At 42.5% G+C, this 17,948-nt stretch overlaps 2 protein-coding genes across 5 annotated transcripts in view; one reads left to right on the top strand and one right to left on the bottom strand.

The window, feature by feature from the left end:
- TPGS2 (tubulin polyglutamylase complex subunit 2) overlaps positions 1-10,260 on the bottom strand; it is a 36,628-nt gene extending 26,368 nt beyond the window's left edge. For both annotated transcript variants that reach the window (XM_066246457.1, XM_066246459.1), the window contains exons 1-2: positions 9,949-10,260; positions 6,049-6,128 (exon numbers count right to left, since the gene is read on the bottom strand). In XM_066246457.1, the coding sequence (XP_066102554.1) occupies positions 6,049-6,128; positions 9,949-10,132 (264 nt within the window). In that variant the 5' untranslated portion in view covers positions 10,133-10,260. The remainder of the gene's footprint in view (positions 1-6,048; positions 6,129-9,948) is intronic.
- Positions 10,192-17,948, top strand: part of KIAA1328 (KIAA1328 ortholog) — a 343,953-nt gene continuing 336,196 nt past the window's right edge. The window contains exons 1-3 of one of the 3 annotated variants that reach the window (XM_066246454.1): positions 10,192-10,492; positions 16,802-16,837; positions 17,497-17,639. In XM_066246454.1, the coding sequence (XP_066102551.1) occupies positions 10,192-10,492; positions 16,802-16,837; positions 17,497-17,639 (480 nt within the window). Of the gene's footprint in view, positions 10,493-10,515; positions 10,743-16,801; positions 16,860-17,496; positions 17,640-17,948 lie in introns of those variants that run through there. The other 2 variants (XM_066246456.1, XM_066246455.1) reach the window with 2 other exon arrangements.

Genomic DNA, 17,948 nt, shown 5'->3' with positions numbered 1-17,948 from the left:
GGGTGTGAAAGGTCAGCGCCCGAGGAGTACTATTTAAGACTCAAAAAAGAGGCAGCATGGTCTTCCTCAAACCCTCAAACTGCCTCTGAAAACACATGATGACAAAATGTGCAAACATCACCCTGTCTGGGGCACCATGTGTCTTGTGAAGTGAAGCTCTGTAGACGGCAGAGCAGCCAAAACAAACTGCGGTGGCCCAGGCTTAAGCAGCATCAGAATTCTAGTCGGGATTGGTCGGTCGGGAGCCTCTGCACTGGGCCGCCTGGCTGCGGAGGTGGTGTTTGTGGTGGCCTCGCTCTCCCGACTGAAAGTAAGGACTGCTTATGGAAAAGAACCCGAGTGACCTTGGTAAAGGTCTACACTCTTTCTGACCCTTGTGCTCTAATTCACTCATTCACCCCACATTTATTACGTGTTCGTGCAGAAGAAACACTGCGCTGGGCACTACACGCGGCAATGAGGCAGGGTGCAGAGGAGCCGCGCAGACACGTGGACTGCGGGTCAAACCTGCCTCGTCCTCCTTCCTCCTTGGCCTCTGTCTGAGATGGAACGTGCCCAGTTCAATACTTGTTTTTAAAACCTCCTCTGCAACTAGTGCTGGGCATTAAACTGTAAACTCGTCTCTCACTTCTTCTTCCTGCCTCGGACTTGGAGGTGACTGGTGGGACCACAGCCATCATCTGGTCACCATAGAGGAAAAAGACCGAGAGAATTAAAGACAGAGGCTTAACATTGTTGGGACTGCTGAACCAACTGCAAATGTCCACCTGAGGGGTCGCTGTGCAAGAAATATTAACTCTCATTTGTTTAAGCTATTCTTAGTTTACTATTATGTTTCTTTGAGCCAAACATATTCCTAATTTTACACAGACAAATATGTACCAGAGGAGTGCCGTGGAGCTGTCGGTGCAGAGACCACCAGGAAGGACAGAGAGGAAGGGAGACCCCGGGAGGTGCTGCAGAAGCCACGTGAGGAGAGCGCGAGGAGAAGGGAATGGTTACAGAGAAGCGCAGCAGGGATGTCGAGTGGAATGAAGATGGCTTTAGCAATGAAGAGGTCTCCGTGATTGTTGACAGTGGCATCCACAGACAGGAGGTGGGAAAAGAGGCTGTAGAAGGATGATGGGTAACTGAAGTGAAGGAAGGGGACAGTAATTTAGACCAGGGTTAGCAAACTACAGCCCACTGGACATCTCTGCCTTGCCACGTGCTTTTGTAAATAGTATTATGAAGCCAGTCGTGCCCATGCATTTCAGACTGTCCATGGCGGCTTTCAGTCCTACAGCTGCAGAGAGGGAGGAGTACAGGAGGCAGACACTGTACGGCTCACAGAGCCTTTTATCTTATTTTATTTATTTATTTATTTTTTGTATTTTTCTGAAGCTGGAAATGGGGAGAGACAGTCAGACAGACTCCCGCATGCGCCCGACCGGGATCCACCCGGCACGCCCACCAGGGGGCGATGCTCTGCCCACCAGGGGGCGATGCTCTGCCCCTCCGGGGCATCGCTCTGTTGTGACCAGAGCCACTCCAGTGCCTGGGGCAGAGGCCAAGGAGCCATCCCCAGCGCCCGGGCCATCTTTGCTCCAATGGAGCCTCGGCTGCGGGAGGGGAAGAGAGAGACAAAGAGGAAGGAGGGGGGGGGTGGAGAAGCAAATGGGCGCTTCTCCTGTGTGCCCTGGCCGGTAATCGAACCCGGGACTTCCGCATGCCAGGCCGACGCTCCACCGCTGAGCCAACCGGCCAGGGCCTTCACAGAGCCTTTTAAAGAAGTCATTTGCTGTCCCCAGCCTTGGACCATTTTCCTGTATGTGTGGCTGTGAAAGGAACAAGTGGCCGAGTACCGAAAGGGAGATGTACAGCTCAGGGATTTTATTTTAATTATACAGAGAGGGGGAAAACCTCTGGAGGAGCTGCCAGTGCAGGGGAAGAGGTGTGACACCGGAGAGAGGGACTAACCTGGAAGAACACAGAGGAGCCACCAGGCAGAGTAAGAGCACAGGGTAAGGGGCTTCCCAGTGACAAGAGGTCACAGGCTGCCGTCTACCCCAGGGATGCTTAGGATAAATTCACAGCAGGAGCGTGAGACGGACAGATCTGTAAGGAGGTTCAGACCCACTCTCTGTAGACTAGAAGAGAAAGGCTAAAAGGATGGGGATATTTTGCAAATCATTTGGCCTCCATGGGCCAGTTTCACCATCAGTAAATTGAATTTTTATCTGGGGATTAGAAAGTTTAACCAATCAAGAATTGTACAGCACTCTGCAACTATAAAATGTCACTGAAATGCCTAGTAATAATAGAACTCTCTTGACACCAGAAAGCTGGAAAATTAAGAGGCAGACGCTTTCACAGTGCCCGAAAGATGAAAAGCTCAATGTAGACATTATACCTCACTACCATCACCACAAAAGGCAGGCAGCAGCACCGTGACCATGAACCACAACTGCACAAAACCAGGTGGACTAAACCTGCTTTTCAAAGAACAAAGAAGGGAGAAACACATTAAAATAGAAAGAGGTTGTTCACCTTTTCCTCTAACCCAGGGGTGGTCAACCTTTTTATACCTACCGCCCACTTTTGTATCTCTGTTAGTAGTAAAATTTTCTAACCGCCCACCGGTTCCACAGTAATGGTGATTTATAAAGTAGGGAAGTAACTTTACTTTATAAAATTTATAAAGCAGAGTTACAGCAAGTTAAAGCATAATAATAATTACTTACCAATGAATTTTATGTCGAATTTTTGCTAAGTTTGGCAGAATAAATCTTTATAGTACTATAGTTAAATCTATCTTTTTATTTATACTTTGGTTGCTCCACTACCGCCCACCATGAAAGTTGGAACGCCCACTAGTGGGCAGTAGGGACCAGGTTGACTACCACTGCTCTAACCTTAGGGGCTACAGCAGGTATATGGTCATTTGAGTTTTAGTTTCAACTTTTTCTTCCTACATGTGCACCAAGGAATCATAAAATATTAGGCCTGGATGAGTTCTTCAATAAAGCCGAGACAATATATGGTGACAGAAAATGATTTGACTTTGGGTGATGGGCACACAACGCAATCAACAGTTCAAATGCTATAGAGGTGTTTACCTGAAAACCATGTATTCTTACTGACCTATGTCACCTCATTAAATTTCTAAAATAAATAAATAAATATTTCTATCAGAAAAAAAAAAGATAAGAAAAAACTGACTTCAAAGCACTTATTTTACAGATGATGAACATGAGACCCAGAGAAGTTACATTATTTAGCCAAGGCCCTAGAGCAGGAATAAGACTCCTACTCTGTCTTCCTCCATTGGTGCCTCCTAATAGCTTATCTCAGTGGGATTGCCAGAGGGCTGCATTTGCCTGTAAGGGCAGGGCAGGGCAGAGGCAGCGGGCCTTCTCTTGGAGGACCTACGTTATCTGGCCACGTTTATGCAGCTGTGGACAGCAGGTGTACCATATGGTGCTATGCCCTGGGTCAGTCCCCTGGAGAAGGGAACTTATCAGCTCCTTAGACCCCCCCTCCAGTACAGACACTTTCAGGTGCAGGCACAAGCCCGGGAGCCCCGCCACACTTTCTCCTGTGGAAGCGTGCTCCTCAGGAACCCTTTGGGTGAGGAAGTGGGACGAGGTATTTCAGACCTGCTCAAAACTTTGCCCTCCATTGCTTAAATGACGAAAGTAGGTACTCAAACAGCACGGAGAGTGTCATGTCTGTTTTGAATAAAAAAAACTATACAAAAACCTGTTAAGCTTTTGGGGGTTATGAACCCCCTTCAGAATATACCAACTGCTCAAGTGAATTGTTACGTTACTGATCCTACTACTGCTTATACTTTAATATGGCATGTTTTACTGGATTTTGGTCTGAGACAGTTCAAGTAAAAGACTCAATAAAAAATTCCAAATCAGTGTATCTCATTACTCTAGGTGCTTTCACAGAAATTCCCCCAACTGGGTGTCTCTGAAGAAAATATTCTGTAGGCTATCTCAGTTAGTTAAAGAACTTTGTCTGTCATGCTCACCCTTTAATTCTTCCATATCTCCGAAGGCTGTTTGTCCAACTTGAGAACTGTATTCTCCTAAATGTCAATTTAGGATACAAGGAAACCCAATAAGGTGCTGTTGTCCAGGAGGCAGATTAAATCCCAATGAGATCAGATGCAGACTCTAGCCCTAAAAAGCAGCCAGGAAGGCATGCTCCGAATGACTACAGAATGAGAAATACTGGGACTGATGGGTAGCCATTTCAGAGAGTTCTGGGGAATATTTAGTATAGGTCACAGGAAGAAATATGCCTCGTAAATTATTTCAATGCATCAGTGACACAGTATGACAGAGCCTTAATGGTATTTCACCCCAGACAAGGCATTCCTGTGCGCTCACATCTTCACCCAGGTCTGTGAACTTGACTTTCCAAGCCAGGATCTCCTCTTTAGCACACAGAAGCACCAAGGCAGTTTTGTGTGGAAGGCTGCGGAAGCCAGTCAAGGGCCAGGAGGGATGTAATAAACCATGTCAGTAAGGCCAGCCTGGCACAGTCACAGCCTCACCAGGAGCAGGCTCTGGCTGATCAACCAGGGAGGGTCCAACAGACAGACACCGCTCTGGAACTCCCTTTTCTATTACAGACTGTCAGTGCGAGTGGGAATGCAGATGAGTAAGCCCAGGAGAAAGCTGGGGAGCTCCTGAGCTGAGGTCATACAGAGAAACATCAACTACCAGTTACAGAGTTGTCAGAGGAGCTGCTGCTGGTTCAGCCCCGGGAGGGGGAGCCCTACAGACAAGGACTGAACATGCACATGTGCACACAAGCCCATCTACTCATCACCTGCTTGGCTGCCGAGGACAAGACTGCCATAGCGATGACCACTGGCACAGGAGCAGTCTGCAAAAAAGACCAGGCAGGCAACCCTGAGTTCAAATTCAGGCTCTGCCACCTGGTAGCTATATGGCCAGGACAAACTTCTTAACCTCTCTGAGCCTCAGTTTCTTCATCTATAACATGGAGTCATCAATACCTACCTTGCAAAGTTACTACAAGGACTAAATGAAATAACTTACGTGATATGTGTTAGCAGGCACTCATTATATAACAAGGTAATTTCTTGCTCCTTAGTCAAATCTATTTGCTGTTATTTAGCCACAATGTTTTTTCCAAAGCAGAAAAATCTGACTTCCCAGTTCTCCACCTAAAACATTTCACTGGCTTCCCTTTGCACCCAAGAAACAGAGCAAACTCCTAATGATCTAAGTAATTTTACATGTCCTTGTCCTTGTCAACTTCTCTCCCTTGCTCTCCTGTGTTCCAGCCATAGGGTCTTCATTATGCTCTTGGAAAGTGGGATCCTTATCTTGAAGCCTTCACACAGGTCGAAAGCCCCTCTGCCAGATCTCATCTGCCTGGTTAACAGCTTCTCATAACTTCTCTGAGAAAAAATCCTTCTCATCCTCCAGACTAAGCCAGGCCTCCTGACAATGCTCCCTTCACCTAGTTCACAGTAGTCAGTCTGCTTTATAATCACACTTGCAGTGATTTACACTGTGTCTTAGCCAGTAAGGTAAAGAGGTAAGAAGCTGTGCCCTTTTTTGATTATTACTGATTCCCCATTACTCAATACCAAGGACAATGCCTGGCCCATTTTAGAAGCTTACAAATTTTGCTGAATTAATGAATGAAAGTTCAGAGGAGGGTTGGGAGCACTAACTGTTCACTTGGTGAGTACTCCCCGGCAACCCTTAATCACATTCTGCCTGGAATGCTTACTAACGTTTAATTTTCCCTTTCCCTGTTGTACTTTTAGTTTTGTTGTGAACAGCTGTGAATGTTACAGTGCCTCCACACGACAGGCTCAGAGATGATCCATGCTGGGAATGGCACGGAATGGAAGAGGGTGCTCAGTAGCAAGACCAGGAACGGAAACGAACTCTACCTTGAAGGCAGCCGCGGACTGAGATTAGAATAGGTTTGCTGCCCTAATCTTTCCTTCTCAGGGGCATTTAAGTTGACCTCTCTTTGTTGGAAGGCGAGAATTGAATAGGCAACACTTACTTGTTCCCATGAAGAAATCATATGACGTTCGGCAGGTGCCCTTTCCGTGATGGTCACCTCTGTCACACCTGGAGATGATTCTGAAAGAGGAAGAAGAGTCTGTAGAGTTGCAGTTGACCTGCTCTCATACATCTCTACAATAGGCAGGTGAATGTGCTCAGAGCAGAAAAAGAGGACATTTATGTGACTTAAAAATTGTAGCCACAGAGCCTGACCAATTTACACTTAATGTGTAGGAATGCTTTGTTTGTTTCTATGAATTTTTTAGGATTTTTTTTAAGTATACAAGATCATGTCATATGTAAAAAAAAAAGTTTACTTCCTTCTTTCCAATTTGCATGTCTTTATTTTCTTTGCTAATTGCCCTGACTAGATTTTCCAATACAATGTTGAATAAAAATGGTAAGAGGGGAATTCTTATTGTAAAGAAATGAGTAAAGCTAGCAGGCCTCATATTACAATTTTAGAAAAGCCTGCTTATAAGGCTGGCCTTTGGATCCTGCATCTTGGATTTTGGGAGCATTCCCACCATTCCTTGTTAAGAATGGCTCACTGTGCCTAAATGTCAGTGCAAAAAATATTTGTTCTGAACACCTGCTTTCCTTCTGGAATTTCATATACACTAACTAGATAGAAGGTGTCTAAATGACTGACTTACAATAATAGGTTGGGACTCCTATGAGCAGGTGAGCTTCCCTAGTAGACACTGCAGACATGTTGTCACGTTGCTGGAGAAATTAAGTATGTCCCATGTGATTCCACTGAGAAGACTCTTGAAAAATGACATCAGGTTTCCCTGACTTCCCCATGTGCACTTCTCCCTTTGCATTTGCTGTAATAAATTACTACCTGACCACCTCCCAAGTTCCGTAATCCTCCCAGTGAACCGCCAACCTAGTATGTATGGTCTTGGGAATCCTCAAAACATTGGTCTTGTTCCTGATCTTAATGGGAAAGCATCCGACTGTCCACCCTTTAAGTATGGTGTTAGCTGTGGGTTTTTCATAGATGCCCATTATCAGTTGAGGACGTTTGATGTCTATTCTATATCCTATTGTTAGTTTGTTGAGTGCTTTATTTTTTTAAATCCTGAAAAAGTGTTGGATTTTGTCAAGTGCTTTCTCTATATCTATTGACATGATTATGTGTGTTTTTTTGTCCTTTATTCTATTAACAAGGTGCATTACATTAATTGATTTTCATACGTTCAACAAACTGCACATTCCTGGGCTAAATCACACTTGGTGTGTAATCTTTTAATACTGGTATATTTGGTTTGATAGTACTTTGTTGAGGATTTTTAAATGTTTAGTTTTAGACAATACTGTCGCTGTGAAGTTATTTCTTATCTTTTAGGAAAGGGATTTTGGAAGTTTGCTTACCACATACCCACCACTAACTTCAGCTACCTCGTTTTATTTATTTATTTATTTTGCATTTTTCTGAAGCTGGAAACGGGGAGGCAGTCACACAGACTCCCGCATGCACCTGACTGAGATCCACCCGGCATGCCCACCAGGGGGCGATGCTCTGCCCCTCTGGGGTGTCGCTCTGTTGCATCCAGAGCCATTCTAGCACCTGAGGCAGAGGCCACAGAGCCATCCTCAGTGCCCGGGCCATCTTTGCTCCAATGGAGCCTCGGCTGTGGGAGGGGAAGAGAGAGACAGAGAGGAAGGAGAGGGGGAGGGGTGGAGAAGCAGATGGGTGCTTCTCCTGTGTGCGGTGGCTGGGAATCGAACCCGGGACTCCATGCCAGGCCGACGCTCTACCGCTGAGCCAACCAGCCAGGGCCAGCTACCTCGTTTTAAAATATCCTCTTAACATATTATCTTTTCAAAACAAAATGCATATGTGAAAAAATAAAAATATAATTGATTTTAATTTGTGATTAACTTGAAATTATGAGGTCTGATTAAATGTGTAAAGAAAATGTTAAAATGGGAGGCTAGATTCATTATACGTTTAATTATTAGAGTTCTTTAGTTCCTTAGGAAGGTTTTACTTTAAACGTCACCAGTTTGCCAGACATCTGAAATGCTTAATAGATAGACTATATTAAAAGTATAAATGGAATTTAAAATGTTTACAGTCATTTATTATAATTATTCAGGTCTTTAAACTGGACTGACAGTTTAAAGAAAATTTTGTAGCCTTGAGTAAACAATGATCAAAGAAAATAGTATTTACAGAAAAATTCCGAGATTTATAAAGAGAACAATGAAGCAAGCCTGTAAAATAGCAAGCCCTACCTAACTAACCCAGGAATATAAGAAATAACAGAGCATAAGGTTGAATGAGAAAGAGTATAGGTGGTCTCATTTAGATCTCTCCTTGCCCCACTCTATAATTTCATTTCTAAAATTTACCATTTCTTCCAAACATATCATGGTATTTCATGTCTCATTGACTGTTCTAGGCACTGGGAAACCCAGTGGAGAACAAGACAATGTTTCTATTCTCATGGACTTCTATTATAGAAGAGAGACAAACAACCAAATAAATATATAATTTCAAGTAGTGATAAAGCCAGTAAGGATAATAATAATTTTAAAATGTTGGCTAAGAGAAGAGTGATAAAGAAAGGTGTTACATATAATCATGGAAGGTTTCTCTGAGGTGTTTATATTCAATTAGGGACCTGAATGAAATGAGCAAAACAGATTTAGAGAAAGGTAATTTCAGTGAAGAGTCTAGCAAACTGCAAAGCTTATCTGTGTTTATAGTACAACAAGGAGGTCATGGTGGCAAAAGCACAGTGAAAATTAAGTCAGAAAGACAGATGAAGGCAGATCATAAGGGACTGGCTCATGGTATAGTTCTTTGGATTTTATTATAAATGTGATGGTAAGGCATCCAAGCATGCTATTTAGCTGGCTTAGTCTGCCTTTCTCTTTCTTGGTTATCCGACTAATTTCCATTTGTTTTTCAAAGTCTAACAGTGGTAGTCAACCTGGTCCCTACCGCCCACTAGTGGGCATTCCAGCTTTCATGGTGGGCGGTAGCAGAGCAACCAAAGTATAAATAAAAAGATAGATTTAATTATAGTAAGTTGTTCTATAAAGATTTATTCTGCCAAACTTGGCGAAAATCCGACATAAAGTACTGGGTAAGTAATTATCATATGCTTTAACTTGCTGTAACTCTGCTTTATAAATTTTATAAAATAAAGTTGCTTCCCTACTTTATAAATCACCATTACTGTGGAACCGGTGGGCGGTTAGAAAATTTTACTACTAATAGAGATACAAAAATGGGCAGTAGGTATAAAAAGGTTGACTACCCCTGTAGCATCAGTTGTGGGATATGTACCTTAACTCCCTAGATTAGGTTAATCAGAACAATAATGGATTACTGACTTCCTCTCACACATCTGGGGATCTAGGTTTATTTATTTACTTATTTATTTTTACATGAATCTGTCATTCCCCCCCCCCCCCCAATCTTTGTAGCTCCAGACTCTAATGTAGTGGTGGTCAAGAAAGGAAAAACACCCCCTCAGTTGTGCAAAGCTGGACTTCTTCGCCAGCGCAGCGCGTGGGTGCTGCCGCCCAGGGAGGCTGGCTGCAGCATCTTCCCAGCTCCCTGTCATCAGCAGAAGGGCTTGGGATTCAAGGATATTCCCTCCGCCAAGAACGCATTTCGGGAGACCCAAACTCCCAAATGGCAGGTGCCTGCTGTCTCTCCTTTGCACGTTTCTGCCTGTCCTTTCTGAGGCTTGCGGTGGGACCCGGTGGGAACCTTCGTGCCTCCCGGGTCCGCGTCTCAGCACTCCCGGCAAAGCTCTCCCTTTCTTCCTTAACAACGGAAGTCACAGCCGCGATACCCGTTGGCATACCGGGTCCACTGTCGCGCTGCCCCGCCCGCAATGCGCAGTCGCCCCCAACCTCCCCGCCCACTCACCTAGGATGCGGGTGATCCCCAGGGTCAGTTTCTCCAGGTGTGGCTTGCAGGAGCTCACCGGCGGGGGTGGCGACTCCTCCATGGCTCGCGTCCGGGCTCCGCGCGCGGCGGGGGCAGCGGAGCAGACGGGGCGGGCAAGCGGGGAGGGCCGCAGCGGAGGACACCGCCCCCGAGCCTCGGCCATCAATTCACGGCATGCCGGGAGTTGTAGTGCTCAGCACCTGAGAGCGCGGCGCGGCGGCGATGGGGGGTCCGCGCCGGCCCGGGTGCAGTGGTTCCGCGGGGCGCCAGTTCCCACCTCCTCGGCCTGTGCCTCACATCACGCCTTCGCGACTCCGCGACACCTCCGCCCTGTCCCTCCCGTCCCGCCGGGACTGGCAGCGCCAGCGGGGGTGGGCCTCTGTGCCGAGTGGCCAATGGGGACCGGGCCTGAAGTCCGGGGTGGGACGGCCCGGGCGCGACGCCCCGAGTGGCGGTTGTTTCAAGATGGCGGATGGGGAGGGTCCCCCCCGCCCGGGCGCCGCGGCGTTCTGGAGCCGGGACTGTATCCTTTGCCCGCCTGGCAGGGGGCGCCGGCGCCCTCCCCGGGACGGCGAGTGGCGAGCGGTCGCGTGGGACCCAGCGGAGGGGAGAAGCGCGGCACTAACCCCGGGGGAAGGGCCGTTCTGTCCTGATGCAGTCTAGGTGCCGGCTTTTGCGCCTTGCTTGGGAATTAGGTGGCAGAGTGCCTGATCTGTTTCCAGCTGGGGTTCCAGGTGTGAGGACCGAATACAGGTGTTTCCCAGCCCTCCGTGGTGAGCTCTAGATAGACGGTCTACAGTCGTGGTCCAGCCTGGGGCTGGGAGGGTACCCCAGGGTGCGCAGTGAGCCTGTGGAGAGAAGGATGTTGGATGATCAGAGAGCCTTTTTTGTCTTGGCTTAGAACTGTCCTTGGTCCGCGCTGTTTTGTAGGATGCCAGGATCTTGTTGGACTTCGAAGGCCTGTCATGATGATCTGTTTTCATACTGGGCTTTTTTGAGGGGAGTAGGGCTTGCTTTCACGGGGACGTGGTCTGGTGGCGCTGGCTATGGAATAAGCAGCAAATCGTTGTGCCTCGATTTTGATTTACATATACATAGTTTGCAGGTCACCACTGGCAGGATTAAAGTTCTTGGATTGTTTGGGGTTGGAGAAACTGTAGAGTTTTTACGTTTGTGGTAGTCTTCCCATTTCAGTATCTGTGATGAGATGTGTGACATGGTGGTTCTTTCCCTGGGTTAGGTAGACGATTCCAGCCTGAGCTTTGGTCCTGATGACTTACTCCTTGTTCCTTAGAGGAGTGAAAGCAGAGCAGTCAGTGGGTTGGGTCCCCGCAGAGGCCAGTTGTTTTGTCTGCTTGCCTGGACTGGTGATAGCATTGTTTGAGGCATTGTTGTTAACTTTGTGTATTCTTTGCACATTCTCCTCATCTCCTAGTGAAATTTACAAAACTATATTATCAGTTACCCTTATTTGAGTTACTGGGATTAAAGAAAGTGTCATGCCATGGAGAGAGAAATATTTTTGCCTTCCACGGTGTTCTGTGTTTAGAGTTAAGCACTTTCTAATTTATTTACCACTTGTCCCTGACAGGTTGGTGAGAATCAAAGAGAAATCACGTCCATACACTGTGGATATACACTGTGGATGAAAGCACAGTAGTGCACTGTGCAAATTAAGTTTTTTTTTTCTTTACCTTTCAGTACGGATGCAAAGAGAATGTGAGTGTTGGGAACAACTAAGCTGAATTAGAAGTCAGGAAATTGTGACTAGTCTTTGTTTTGAAACACTGCTTCTGCAATGACGATTTTGTGATATTGGAGATATTTAAAGGTTATTAATTTATAATGTGCTTCTTCAGTTTAATCATTTTCATAACCACCTATGACCAATGGTATAGTTCTGACATAGAATAAGTGGTTTGGGGGGAAAGTAAGACAATCCGTTACAGTGTTACTGATTAATAGGTATAGAAACTGAACCTATGTTCTTGGATACTGCAGCCCTCCACCCTCACTTAATTCATGTAGTCCTATTACTCCCTATTTCATATAGAAGTTATATATCTTTACGTATCTCTTATATTCTCCCTTACTCTAAAAATTTATGTAAAATACTCATCTTCCCATTGAAAGTGAAGAGTTGACATTGTTATGGGGGAAATGGTGGTTACCTTCTATAGAAATCAGATATTTGAAAGGCATTGCAAGTTTACTAGTATCACTTGTTTCCCCAGCCCAGCCTATTCCAACGTTTAGCCTGACGTATTTTCATTTTATATCGCCATAGAACTTAAAAGCAATGTCAAATGTGAACTTGTTACTGATTTTTCACTAAAAAAGCATAATGATAGTTATAAATCATTTTTCGTAGTCATGTGTCTTTGAATCTTGATCTCTTGTCACATTGATGACTTCCCAGACTATCCCAAAGGCTTTATAGTAGAACTTTCAGTAGAAAAGGACCAAAAAGTATGTATATATAATCTGGTATATTCACACTATTGAAAGAAAGGTTGTTCAGTGCTTCCCCTAAACAATTAGAGAAATGTGATTGGGAGATTTCCCATCCTAGATGTTTTCATCATGTGAGGACAGATCATCTGTGACTAAATGTCATCTTTTTTGTTTTAACTGTTGTTCTTATGAGTTATACATCTCCTGCACAGTATGATTCAGCAGTGCTGTTCTGTACAAATTGTGTCTTTGTACCTAATGTGTAAACAGTGTATATGCCAATATGGGTTAAATGTGCAAGTAAATAAAGTACTTTTCTACTTAGTTATAATTCCTGGTAATTTCAGAAGTTAGTGTTTCTGCAGCATTTAGATTTAATTCTTAAATATTCTCAAGTGCATTATCATTAACAGTATTACTAACTTGATAATAACAAATATGAACTCTAAGGAACCTGGTCACAACATTATTGTAGCTATCATGTCTGCCATTGACTTTTCAATTAAAATTGACAAAGACAATGTTTATTCTTAAAATAATACATGGCATACCTTGGCGATACTGTGGGTTCAGTTCTAGACAACTGAGTATCACAATAAAGCTGGTCGTAATCTTTTTTTTTTCTGGTAGAGGGTCTTATCTTTAATTTGTTTAAAAAGGCAACATCTGTGAAGCACAATAAAGTAAAATGCAGTGAAATGAGGTATGTCCATTGTCCATACTAACCAGGAAAGTCATTGTGGTCACTGATAATATTGATATAATTACATATGTATACATCTGTTGCTGGTAAGTGATTCTATCTCACAAGTTTAGAGTAGAGTACTAAGTCTATTTCTTTCCGCTCTCTATGATATGGGATAGACATACTTTTTCCTTTCTACCTCTTCTGCCTTGGGTTTCTCATTACTGCTTTAATTCTGGGATTTAGATAGATTGGTATCAGCATTTTGGATGCTTTCTAACTTGTACTTGTCTTATTGAGGTGCTTCCAAAGAAACCAGACTAGAACTAAGGTGGCACATAGAACCCAATAAGAGATCCAATATGAGCTTGGTGTATATTGCATCATCTTTGACTTTCCCATAAAATATATGCTTGTTGGGAATCTCTATTTGAGGAAGGTAAATATTTGGGTTATTAAGATAAGATGAAGATAGAATTAAAATGATTAGAAAGGAGAGGTTTGATGGAGGCCATTTCAAATATGTTTGATCTTATTTGTAAAAACTTTTGTTAAGGTCAGTTTATAAGCATTTTATAATATTGAAAAGTAATTTAGCATGGATGTGGCTAATAGGTTTTTTTTTTTTTTTTTTTTTTGTATTTTTCTGAAGCTGGAAACGGGGAGAGACAGTCAGACAGACTCCCGCATGCGCCCGACCGGGATCCACCCAGCACACCCACCAGGGGCAATGCTCTGCCCACCAGGGGGCGATGCTCTGCCCCTCCGGGGTGTCGCCCTGCCGTGACCAGAGCCACTCTAGCGCCTGGGGCAGAGGCCAAGGAGCCAAACCCAGCGCCCGGGCCATCTTTGCTCCAATGGAGCCTTGGCTGCGGGAGGGGAAGAGAGAGACAGAGAGGAAGGGGGGGGTGGAGAAGCAAATGGGCGCTTCTCCTATGTGCCCTGGCTGGGAATCGAACCCGGGTCCCCAGCACGCCAGGCCGACGCTCTATCGCTGAGCCAGCCGGCCAGGGCGCTAATAGGGTTTACCTGCATATTTTGAACAAACTAAAGAAAGAAAGATGACACTGAAGCTTGTTGGACAATGCTTCATAAAATTAAATATCAATTTCATTCTTTACTGTGAGCCAGGCATTCTTTGATGTTTGGGGATTTGACATTGAACAAATTAGTTGAAAATCTTTACACACTTGATGCTTCTATTTTAGGGATATGACATGAAACCGTGAATAAGTAAAATGTATGTCTGATGATTATAGGTGCTATGGAGAAAAATAAAGCTGGAAAACAGTAGCTATCATGGGAGTCTTTTGTCTATGTTTATGTCATTATCATACTGTTTTGGTTATTATAGCTTTAAATTATAGTTTAAAATCAGAAAGTATGATGTCTCTAGCTTTGTTCTTTTTTCCTCAAGATTGGTTTAGCTCTTGGGGGTCTTACGAGGTTTCATACAAATTTTAGGATAGATTATGCTATGTCTGTGTCACTGCTGTTGGAATTTTGATAAGGATTGCATTAGATCCATAGATGGCTTTGGGTAAAATGGTCATTTTAACAATATTCTTCCAATCCATGAGCATAAAATATCTTTCCATTTACTTGTCTTTGATTTCTTCTATCAATGTCTTATTTTCAGTGTACAGGTCTTTCACCTCCTTGGCTAAATTTATCCTTAGGTATTTTTTTTCTTTAAGAGGCAGTTGTAAATGGGATTGTTTTCTTAATTTATTTTGTACCCTGCAACTTTACTGATTTTATTAGTTTTAACAGTTTTTAAAGTGTAGTCTTAAGGGTTTTCTATATATAACATGTCATCTGTAAATAGAAGCTTGGGAAGATCTCTACAGTTTAAGAAATAGGAAATAAAGTTACTACTGACAGTAAGTATGAAGAAGTGGTGTCAAATTTGAGGAAAGAGGAGAAAGTATAATATATTGAGTGAGCTTTCAAATCAAAGTGCAGTTGACTGGGGTACCCAATAGCTGATCTTTCCAAGTTGTGAGCAGTTTCTTTTGTGAATGGTTTAGGGAAGTGTGTTTTTTGCCAGGACCCAGATATGTTAGTCCATAGGTGATCCTTGAAGAATGTTCTGCAAATTCATCATTATTGTATTTTCTAATTGAATACAGTGCCCGAGGAAGCATATCCTGAGTCGTCTTGGATTCCCCCTCCCTCCTACCTGGATCCTTTATTCTATTTGTGTATTTCCAACAGTAAATAATTACGCATGTATTGTATGTGCTAGCCCCAAGAGATATAAAAAATGAATCCATTTTCACTGTTAAATAGAGTCTGCACAAATTTATTTTGTAGGGTTTTTATAGTTTGGATGTCACTGAATTGAGAAATTCTTTCTCTTCTGTGTTAGCTGCTTTCAGTTTCCTTGTAATATGGAGTCTATCTTTTTTGTACGCTTACTTGTCTTATGTGCCTTTTAAAATATCAGCTCCATCCCTAATATCTGAGGGAATTTAAAGATTAGGGGCATTGGCTCTGGCAGGGTAGTCCAGTGGAGAGCATTGTCTCCTATGTTAAGGTTGTGGGTTTGATCCCTAGTCAGGGCACATACAAGAATCAACCAATGAATGCATAAATAAATGGAACAACAAACCAATGTTTCTCTCTCCCTTCCTTCTTTCTCTTTCTCTCTCTCAAATAATAAATTGAAAAATAAAAATAAGTTAAAAAATAAAGTTTAGGGGCTTTAGTTATCAGTCAAAATCTTGAAGCTGTGATAGTGATATGCTGCCCTGGAAGGCTGTTAGAAACCAGCTGACTGAAACATGTGGACTTTTTAAACATGTTAGTAAGTCGACTGTTCTACACCATCCTTTTTCTGGAAGAAAATAATTCATAATTGATTTGTCTGGAAATCTTAGATAAGAAAACATTTTATCAAAGAACAGAAAACTTTAGAGTTTTCTAGATCACTAGAATGTTCAAATGTTCAGATGCTTCTTTCCTGCAAGTACTATCAAACTGAGGACATGTCTGGATTTAGATATGGTTCTGAATGACTTTTTTTTCTGGAGAGAACTCTTATTGTATTGGTTCTCTTTCTAAAGCAGTGTTACAATCTTAGCAGCATGTCTGACTTTCCCCTTTTGAAATTAAAAGTATTACAGTTCTTTTTGTCTTAAATTTCTTCCACTTGTTAAATAGTAGGGCTTCCTGGGACATTTCATGTATGTACTATAAGGAATAAAAAAACTCTTTGTGTTTGCATGATTGAGTTGCCCTCAAACTGTTTGTTTTTCAAAGATAAAGCTCATTTTGAAATTATTTCTTTATGCCTAAAATAACTTGACAGTTCTCCAGTAATGAGCAAACTGGAGCACTGAACTCTTGGTTTACAAAAGGAGAGGAAATGAAAGGAACCTAACAGCGGAATTCATAGTGCAGAATCTCTCACTTGGGAGTAATAATGGATAAAAGGTTTATAGAACAAGGCTGTCCACCCACAATTTTTATAAAATATGTAGTTGTGACTATGTAAGAATGAACTTTAAAAGAATATTAACTTTTCTATATTTAATTCAATTACTTTGTTTTCTAGTTTGGGTCTTAAAAGCTAGTTATAAATTCCAAGGTCAGTAGAAATTAAGAATTATAACAAAAGTACAGAACAGAAGCAGCATTTGGATGTTGGATAATCTTTGCTAGTATTTTCCTTCATGTCTTCCTGCATAGTTTCTGATGAAGAACAATCAGTAGTATATGTTCCAGGTATGATTTTTCTATTAATTTGGTAAGCATCATTTGCTTCTTAAATGTTAGAAGGAAGATAAAACATTAGGACAACTTTGAAAGTATAACTGGATGTGGAAACAGTTCATTAGAACCTAAAATTTAAAAAAAAAACAACTGGTATAACTCTATTAAGGTTCAAGCTATTGTCTTGTACTTCATGTATTAAGGATCAAGAGATTTTATTATTTTTTATATTACAAATAATAGCCTAAATTTAATATTTTAAAGAAAAGTGGGAAAACTTCTTGATATAGAGTTTATGCAATAGGCTCTTTGAAGTTTACTAGTTATTACAGATGAGTAATAAAACAGAACTATTGAAAGTACCCCAATTATGTGACAAATAAGATCTTTAATTTCCCTTAATTTAGGGTATGTGTGGCATGTTGTAATTTATTGGTTTTAATATGACTTATGAACGTGCCAGCACCATATAAAAGTATTTCTGTTGAATCTTCGATGTATTTAAAACATAATCTTTTCATGATTTATTATTTATTAAGAGAGCTTTCAAATGAAGAGTTTTCCCTATTAGGCCCTGTAACGTAGAGAATATCAATGGAGAGGTTGATGGGGGGAGGGCTTAAGAGAATGAGAAGGTTTAATTTGAGATCTTATTTGATGGAAATCCTTAGGAATTTCTACAGAAGGAAATATCAGATCAAGACACAAGTTGATGAGTCCAAAAGCTAATGCTAAACTTAAGACTTCCAGGATGACTGCTGCTTCAATCTCCATGGAGTCTTTAAAAGGTGCGGGAGATTCCATAAATGAACAGGTCAGTAATTTCTTGTTTTTTTTTCTTATTCTCCAATTTTTATAAATACTAACCAGTAACTGATTTTTCTTTGCTGACTGTCAGTGCCAATTCAGTGCCAACAGGAATATCTGATTTGGGATGTGGTGAAGAAGGAAACGTTATTTAGTGCAGAACAGCTCAATTATGATACAGCAGTGTTATGAAAACAGAACGGCTGTGGAACAGTTCTGTAGTGTTATCTCTAAGTTAGAAGCAGCACTGTTGTTTCACAGCACTGCCCTGGGGCAAGACCCTCTTCAACTAGGCAGCTCTGCTCTGGTCTGGTCT

Source organism: Saccopteryx bilineata, chromosome 11, assembly GCF_036850765.1.
Source record: "Saccopteryx bilineata isolate mSacBil1 chromosome 11, mSacBil1_pri_phased_curated, whole genome shotgun sequence".
Classification (NCBI taxonomy): domain Eukaryota; kingdom Metazoa; phylum Chordata; class Mammalia; order Chiroptera; family Emballonuridae; genus Saccopteryx; species Saccopteryx bilineata.
This window is presented reverse-complemented; position numbering and strand designations above follow the sequence as displayed.